The 9,361-nt window shown below is 41.1% G+C and overlaps 1 protein-coding gene across 1 annotated transcript; it reads right to left on the reverse strand.

The window, feature by feature from the left end:
* Positions 1–830: 830 nt before the first annotated feature.
* On the reverse strand, positions 831–9,138 carry LOC113349438 (oligopeptide transporter 7-like). The gene is made up of 6 exons (XM_026593411.1): positions 9,126–9,138; positions 8,446–8,998; positions 2,165–2,731; positions 1,814–2,069; positions 1,540–1,722; positions 831–1,445 (listed from the first exon to the last, which is right to left on the reverse strand). Exons 2-6 carry the CDS (start codon positions 8,994–8,996, stop codon positions 831–833), a joined length of 2,172 nt encoding a protein of 723 aa, XP_026449196.1. The 5' UTR covers positions 8,997–8,998; positions 9,126–9,138.
* Positions 9,139–9,361: the final 223 nt, after the last annotated feature.

The following is a 9,361-nucleotide window of genomic DNA, read 5'->3' on the forward strand; positions in this document are numbered from 1 at the left end:
ATCGGATGGTAGGAGAATGTGGCACATTGCTTCTCCCGGCTTGAGCCCCTTGTTCTGCAGGAATGCAACATGACTGGCGCTCCACTTCGACGTATCCATGTGACAAATGGAAATAGCCTTGATCAAACTTTTCTCATCGATCCTGCAGTCTAGCCAATGTAACGGAAAATCATTAACATCATGGTTGTTAACTATTTTAGGTAATCTTGTATCATCATGGACATTGGAATCGCCAATTTTGAAGGCTTTAGAAGGAGACCAATTTTTGTAATCGGGCATATTAACAGTAATCCATCCATTGTTATCACCAAACTCGTAAACTTCAGCCATTGAAGAAGCAACACATAAAACAGCCAAAACCATGAAAAACATAACTCTCTCAAGTTCAAGACCCATGCATGACAGCTAATATTATGTAATTACCATAGTATGAGATTCAAGATCTAGACACAAACTGAGAAGAAGAACAAAGACTAGTAGTGTTTCTTAAAGAGAAAATGTAATAGAAGAAGAGACGATAAGAGGAATTGAGAGCTTTTTGAGGCCGTAATGCAAATGCTAGCTAACAGCTTATACACAGACTATTAATTGTAGGAGTGGATAGGTCATTGATTTATGGTTACTCACAGTAGGTAGGTCATGCTATTATGGATAGCAACATTTTTTGGTTTTCTTTCTTGGTTTCTCAAAAGTGATCACTTGAACCGAACCTAAGAGTAGATAGGTCATTTTATTTGGAATGTTATATAAAAAAATATTTCAATGAAAAAACTGAAGAAAATAAAAGTTATGTACAAGATACACTAGAATATAGAACTGAAAATCAAATGCTAGAAAACTGGGCAGCCTTCGACGTTAATTCCTTTGGCAGTTGGACATGTTGCTAAAGGGCACCCATCCAAATTACTTCCCCACCAATCGAGACTAACCCCATTGCTGTTCAAAAAGAAATACAAGGCAACTCCCATGAAAGCAAGACCAGCATCAAGAGCTCCAGAAAGAAGATAATTGTGTCTTCTCCACCAATCTTGTCGGTATCTATACACGAGGAACCCTGAAAGAAACCCAATAGTTACAAAACTTGTGTAGTTTATTGCAGTTGCTGGAGGCATACTTGCTGTTGCACCCATAAGTACGGGCATATGTATCAGGCTAATCCATCTCTGTGCGGGAAATTTTTTATGCGCGAGCCAGACTAACACAGGTGCGATGGCTCCAACTAGGAAAAACCAATTTATGCCTGAATAAGTACCGAGATCTCCGAAAATTCTTCTAGGTCCAATTAATCCCCATATAACTGACGCATCATAGAACACATGATCTCCAGGACAAGTCCAGGGGCTATTAGCAGGAAGCAGTTTGGTGTTGCAGAAGTTAGGCACGGTTTCGATGAGCCACCATGCAGTTCCCAGGTATACTAATGCGGCTATTACTGTACCTACAACCTGATCCACAAAAGCAAAATTAATTAAAAAAAATCTTCGCAGCTGTGTTCAACTGTTTTTATGCTGAAAGAACGGGGTTTTCGATAGTTCTTACTTGTGCCATAAACATTGCTTTAGGAGGAATCTTCATGTAGTGTCCTAGCTTGAAATCTTGAAGAAAAGTGAGGGCTTGAGTCATGCTGATGTACCCATACGTCTTGAAGCATATGTTTGCAACAGGTTGGCCCGGGATAATTAAGCCGATAACGTATTCCGTTATGATGTTCAATCCCGGTGTCTAATTGATCCAGTCAGAAAAATGAATTACACAATCAAAATGAGTTGATAAATCAAAAAATTTAAGTGGCAAAAGAATAAAGTGAACTTACTTGGTTCGTTGTTGCAGTAATGATACCAATAGGAAGAGTAAAAAAAAAGGCAATTCCACAAGCGAACAGAACTCCCCACCATCGAAGCTGAAGCTGCGAATTGAAGTACTCACAAGAAAATATGGTTGCTGCGACAGTAATTATGAGTATGCACACAAACCACCATTCCGGTACTTGCTTGTACTTGGCCATTAGTCGTGTGTGTATATCCATCTTCTTCTCTTTAAATGCTGATTTTGCTTGCTCCATTATTTCTCTGCAAATAGTCAAGTAGGATTACAGATTACTGATCATGCTTGCGATTCAAAATATTTGACATGAATATGCTGTAAATAAAAAAAGTATATATACCTTCCATGAAACAGGAAAACATGAACAAGAGTGGCACTAAGTGTGGCAAAACCGACTCCATACGACATGGCAAATTGAGTGCTAAGGTGAAGAGGTCCACTGTTTTCATATGCTGGGAGATCAACTTGGAAATTTTTATTGACGATGCTGGAGATGTCGTAGTCCTGGCCGGATGTGGTGAAAAGCCCTTTGGAGAATATAGGGAAGTTCTTTGCCTTGTAGAAATTGAACCAATATGCTATCGGTGTTATAATGTACATGATAAGCGCAAAACCAACAGCTACATTTGCTGTGGCAAACCATGGATTCGCCAGCGGACTCGAGAGATACGCGGTGGCTGACCAATCAAGAGATATTGCACCTATCCCAAGTCCGCTCATACCAGATCCTAGTTGGTGCGCGAGAACAGATTTTGGGAATACCCAACAAACCCATGAAAGGGATGTTAGCATTGGAAAGAGGTAGCCAGGTAAAATGTAGTACGCAAAGCTGCTTATTAAGACGATCATGAAAAACTGAGTTCGTGTCATGCCGCCTTTCTTCCGAGTATCTTTTTCGTGTAGTGCCCTGACAGTAAAATTTGGTTCAGTAAGTTGCATTTTTGGTGTAGAATGTTAGTACTAGAAATCACACAATGAATAAACTTCTCAAAGGAAGAGTTTTCTTTTCTCAAAAATCTGCCGATCTTCCTTACAAACGTGGCCATATATAGGCCTTATGGGATATGCCAATATCTTTTATGATTAATGCTAATAAAGAGGAAATCCTACTAAATATAATATCATGCCAATACTAGCAAGATATCTCTTATTTCCTAACAAAAATAACAAATAGGAAAATATTTAACGGATATTCTTTCGTCGATCCCTTCCTTCCAAGTAGGATTCTGCCATATCTTGCACTACATCATTCTCCCCGGGAAAGAGGAAATTCGCCCCCGAATTAGGCAGGGTAGAAAAATCATCATCAGACAAGTCGCCGTGGTAAGGAATGAGATGACGGACATTGAACACATCAGCAGTATGAATATGACTGGGAAGTCGCAAACGGTAAGCATTAGGATTGATCTTCTCAATAATTTCAAACGGACCAATCTTGCGAGGACCCAATTTGTTGTATGTGCCCGTAGAGAAACGTTCCTTAATAAGTACAGCCCAAACGAAATCACCTACCTCAAATTCAACGTGACGACGATGCTTATCGGCAGCCGTTTTGTACTTCGTAGAGGACGCCACCAAGTTTTGAGCAGCTTCGTCATGTATCTGCTGTAAGTGATGCACCAACTCATCAGCAGTGGCATGTACTCGTTGCAAATCTGGCACAGGCGCAAGATCAAGGGGTGAACGCGGATTAAATCCACAGACCACTTGGAAAGGGCTAAACCCGGTGCTCTTATGAATGGCTCTGTTGAAGGCAAATTCTGCTTGAAACAAATGCTTGTCCCATTGTTTAGTGTGAGAACCCACCAGGCTGCGAAGTATGTTCCCAAGAGATCGGTTAACAACCTCTGTCTGCCCATCCGTTTGAGGGTGATAAGCACTGCTGAATTTCAACTCCGTACGCAATAATTTCCAAAGAGACCTCCAGAAATGACTAAGAAATTTAGAATCACGGTCCGATACAATGGACTCTGGGAGACCATGAAGACGATACACGTGTTGAAAAAACAAAAATGCCACATGAACTGCATCCGTAGTTTTTTTGCAAGCTATAAAGTGCGCCATTTTGGAAAATCTGTCAACGACGACAAAAATAGAATCCATCCCATGTTGAGTGCGAGGCAAACCCACAACAAAGTCCATACTAATATCAGTCCAAGGCTTAGACGGAATTGGTAATGGCATATAAAGACCAGCATTTGTCGTAGAACCTTTAGATACCTGACAGATATGACAACGAGAAACGAAACGTTGTACCTCTTTAAACAAGCGCGGCCAAAAGTATGATGTTGAAACCAACTGGAAGGTCTTGTCACGACCAAAGTGACCCTCGTTATGCAGTTCTTGAATGATACGTAAACGCCAGCTACAGTCAGGAATGCAAAGTCGAGTTCCCTTGAAGAGAAAACCATCCAACAGCGAGAACTGGGTACTGTTGCCAGCATGCACAGCGTCCAGAATTGAACCAAAATAGGGGTCAGTCTTGTAAATCAGCAAACGATTCCAAACCCAAGACCTCCGTCCGTAGTGACGTTAGCAGACTTCGTCGACGACTGAGACCATCAGCCACACGGTTCTGAGTTCCAGCCTTGTGTTTGAGGACAAATGTGAAATCTTGTAGATAATTAGCCCATTTAACTTGTCGTGCATTCATCTTGTCTTGATTGCCGATGTGCTTGAGAGCATCATGGTCAGTAAACAACACAAATTCAGAATGAATCAAATAATGACGCCAGTGCTTAAGGGTTTGGATGATGGCATAAAACTCTAGTTCATACGTGCTGTAATTACGCTTAGCCATTTAATTTCTCACTAAAAAATGCGATCGGTTTGCTGGATTGGCTGAGGACTGCACCTATACCAACCTTAGAGGCGTCTGTATGAACCTCAAATGGTAAAGAAAAATTTGGTAACGACAGTATAGGGGCAGAACAAAGCTTCTCCTTCAGTAAGAGGAAGCTTGCTGTAGCTGCATCTGTCCAAGAAAACTTGCCATTCTTCATGCAATCGGTGATTGCTGCTGCAATAGTGCTAAAGTGGGGAATAAACCTTCTATAAAAGGATGCGAACCCATGAAAACTCCTGGCCTCATGGATTGTTTGCGGACAAGGCCAAGTACGCACAGCATCAACCTTCGATTCATCCACGGAAATACCATCCTTGGATATGACGTATCCAAGAAACAAAATGCGATCTGTACCGAAGACACACTTCTTTGTAGCGGCAAAGAAATTTTGCTGGCGTAAGACTACCAAGACCTCACGAAGATGACGCAAGTGCATATCCAAGTTAGTACTATAAACCAAAATGTCATCGAAATAAACGACCACAAACTTACCCAAGAATGGTTTTAATACTTCATTCATGACACGCATAAACGTACTCGGAGCATTGGAGAGACCAAACGGCATCACCAACCATTCATAAAGTCCTTCCCTAGTTTTAAAAGCGGTCTTCCACTCATCTCCAGGCCGTATACGAATCTGATGGTAGCCACTACGCAAATCCAATTTGCTAAAAATCGTAGCACCATGAAGCTGGTCCAGGATATCATCCAGACGAGGGATGGGAAAACGATACTTCACCGTAATCTTATTAATAGCACGACTGTCCACACACATGCGCCATGAACCGTCCTTCTTAGGAATGAGTAACGCCGGAACTGCACAAGGACTAAGACTCTCCCTGATGAGACCCTTGGCTAACAACTCCCCTACCTGACGTTGTAGTTCCTCGTGTTCTCTTGGGCTCATACGGTAATGAGCTCGATTAGGGAGAACCGATCCTGGTACTAAGTCTATCCGGTGCTGAATAGCTCGAGATGGAGGCAACCCATCCGGAAGGTCAACGGGAAAAATGTCTGCAAAGTCCGATAATACTCCCTGGATACATGACGGAACCGCCACAGTCGACGCAGATGCAAGAGAAAGGCCACACAGGATGAACACAATACCCTCATCCATCATCTCGGTCTCAAACGTACGCCAAGACAGAAAATTGGAAGCCAGATTAGAGAGTGGTTTGTGCACAGTTTCCTTGGCAGGTACTAACGTGACGCGAGTCGATTTGAACAAGAATGAATATGTGTTTAGTTTACCATTGTGAATTACCTCCCTGTCGTATTGCCAAGGTCGTCCCAATAGCAGATGACAAGCATCCATAACCACGACATCACACCACAAAGCATCCTCGTATACAGAACCAATGGAAAACTTCACAAGACAACGTTTGGAAATAGTTACCTCCGAACCTTTACTCAGCCAGTGAAGAGAGTACGGACTAGGATGTTTCTCTGTCGATAACTTGAGTTTTCTCACAGCCTCTTCAGACACCACGTTCTCACAGCTGCCTGAGTCAATGATCATTCGACAGACTTTTCCTTCTATGGTGCACGTTGTCTGGAAGATGTTCTTTCTGAGCCATGACTCGTCAGTGTCAACCTTCGGCGTCAGGAACGATGGTCGAGAAATCATCAAGCAGTCACCTTGGTCTCCCGGCAGAAATACTTCATCGAACTCAGTTGATGTCTCCTCCGCATCAGCAAAATATCATCAGCAGCAGTCGGCTCTACAAGTAAAGCTTTGCCGGGTCGACCAGCCTTACGACAATCGTTTGCCAAGTGACCAGGATCACCACAACGGTAGCATTTAGGACCAGGCCTTTGAGACGTACTAACATTCTGTTGAGCGGAAGCAATCTGTGAAGGAGTAATAGTAGGACGGCCAACAGCTGCTCTAATTGACTTACGGGATAATTGTTTTTCCAAACGCAGAGCTCGTTGGTGAACCTCAAGACACAGAAAAATAATCAAACATATTTAGTGTGTCTTGGAAAGTCTCACGTAGACCACCTATATAGCGGGAGACAAGCTGATCATCGGTGTCTGTAATACCTGACCGAGTGACCAAATCATAGAACTCTTTTGTATATTCATCAATGGAACGAAAACCCTGACGAAGGTTTTGTAAACGAATATACAGTTCTCTGGTATAGTTAAATGGCAAAAAGGCTGAACGCATACACTTTTCAAGCCTTGCCCAGGAAGAAATGAGTTTTACCTTTTTGAATCCGGGAAGCTTTCAGTTGACGCCACCAAACAGCAGCCCTACCCCGAAAGCGTGTAGCCACAAGCGGAACCACTCGATCATCAGGAACCCTCTTAAATTCCAGAACTTCCTCCACAGTAGAAAACCAGTCGATACAATCCTCTGGTGTCAACCCGCTACCATGAAACTCAGGAATTTCGATGCGGAATGATGATTCCCAACTCCTAGATTCACGCTCACGCCCAGCAAAAGGGTTATCAGTATCATTATCGTCATCGGCATCAGATGAATTGGACTCATCAATAGGAGGATGACGGCGCTCATGTCGTTGTAACAGGGTTGCTACCTGACCGGCGAGCTGCTCAACCGTGCGTGATAGTTCATCGTATCTCGTTCTCTCCATTACCTCCTCAACTAAAGCCTCGCGAGGACCACCCTGACCTCTACCACGAACCATGTTGGAAGGATCGATACCCAGTTTCTGAATACCAAATGGTTCAGAGACAGGCAACGCTCCTGCATCATGTTTCGAGGAAGAAATTATTATGTTGTTCGAAGAGCCGCTCTCAGCGATGAGAAAGAGCAAGCGGTAATAGATGATCTAGAACGGAAGGTTAAGGCGCTCACCCTCCAATTGGCTGAAATGCATCATCAGCAAGAGCCCCATCATGGTCCTAGCCTACATCGAGTGGAGGAAGTGACCGGTGATGAACAAAAAAACTTCCTTGGCGACAAGGAAGAAGGATTTCAAGGAGTTGCACATGATCCACGAGATTCGTTGGAGTTCGGATTAAAGCTTGAAATCCCAAGGTTTGATGGCATTTTTTCTTTTTCTGTGGTTGAGAAAAATAATGTTGCCGTGGATTGGAATCTACCACCAATTTATGATATTTATCCTGATGATGAGATCATATTATGTTCTAGTTATGTTGATTCATACTCTCTAAAAGCAGTATGTAGTCAGGTGGATCAACGACATCAACTTCACATTTTCAAAGCGCAAATATTTTTGAGTCCAATAGCAATTATGCCAAGATTTTTTAAGTCGACGGATTATAAATATTTTCATCGGCGAATTATTTATACAAGAACTAATACTGGCAAAATTCGAGGGCGAATTTTTTCTGAGAAGGGGAGAATGGTGGAGTATTCATGGGATGAAAATATGCTTGGATATTTTCATTATTATTTAATATATTTTAATTATCTAGAAAGATATATTGTAATTAATTAAGATATTTTCATTTATTAATAATATTTTAGAAATATAATTGTTTATTTAGGGATTTTATATATTAGTTTAGAAATCTCGTATTTTAAGGAATAAGTATTTTGATTATTTGTCTGGAAGTTATCTATATAAAGAGCTCCATGTTTTCATATTAGAAGAGAAGATTTTGATTAATTGAAAAGTAGTATTTTCCTTGAGAGTGGTATCTCGGAAATATGTGGTTTTAGATTTTTATTTTATTCAACGCTTCCGCCCTGCATCAATTTTGTATTGTAATGCCCTGACAATATACAAAGAAAACTGCCACTGCCACATGGGTCTGAAAAAAAGTGTAAAAAATTCTACCTGAACAAAGAAACCTGAACAAGATTTGCGGGCCACCACATCGCAGCCGGTTCGACTAAAAATCTTCTGAACATCCCAGCCCAACCAAACCCAAGTACTTGAGTCGTAAAGACGATGATCAGCGCAATCGGGAAACTGATACTCTTTTTGTAAAAGACTTTAACAACATTAACAATATGAATAGCATAAACATTACCGGCACCAGAGTTAGCAAAAATGGTGATCAACACATGTTCTTTTATATTAAAAGGACCTGGATTCAACGTAAACTGATATCGAGTACCCTTGAAGAATTTACGTACTGTTATATATTTTGCCATTAGATGACCTAATGGAACAACAGCAATTTGTGCTGAAAGTGCTGAAATCGATAAAGGTTCTTTCCTGTAGTAGAAAAACTGGTTCAAGAATGCAAGTGCGACACATGAAAGTGTTCCGAGAACCCACATTCGAAACGTTAATACCGGTATCGTTGGATCATCTGTAGTGGGTACTGTTAATGCTACTTGTTTTACTGATGAATTCTCTTCAACTTCTTCTGATATATCCATGACTGCAACACAGAGATCAAAATATATTCAACATACAAAGCTAGAGTTCTAGGGTTCGAATTCCAAGGACTCAAAAAAGAAACAAAAAAAATAAGCGGAAGCAGCAAACTTATCAGACGAAATTCATACCTGCCACGATCAATCAATGGATACAGTGATGGGGAGGTACCAAAAGAGAGAACTTCTGATTCTCAGTGACAATACAAGATGAATTAATCGTGAATGAATGATATTTGGATATATATATGACTGCAAAAATGAATGAACTTCTGATATATATGGTATTGCAAAAATGATGAATCTGATAAGGAATATATATTGTATACAGAATCAGAATTTGGGTCGATGCAGATATATTTTTATTA

Source organism: Papaver somniferum, chromosome 2 (assembly GCF_003573695.1).
Source record: "Papaver somniferum cultivar HN1 chromosome 2, ASM357369v1, whole genome shotgun sequence".
Classification (NCBI taxonomy): Eukaryota; Viridiplantae; Streptophyta; class Magnoliopsida; order Ranunculales; family Papaveraceae; genus Papaver; species Papaver somniferum.

Coding starts and splice junctions, on each gene's coding strand:
- LOC113349438 (XM_026593411.1), bottom strand. CDS start 8,996: ATGGATATATCAGAAGAAGTTGAAGAGAATTCATCAGTAAAACAAGTA. Junction 2,070..2,164: donor GTTTTCCTGTTTCATGGAAG/GTATATATACTT, acceptor GACTATTTGCAG/AGAAATAATGGAGCAAGCAA. Junction 1,723..1,813: donor TTACTGCAACAACGAACCAA/GTAAGTTCACTT, acceptor TGGATCAATTAG/ACACCGGGATTGAACATCAT.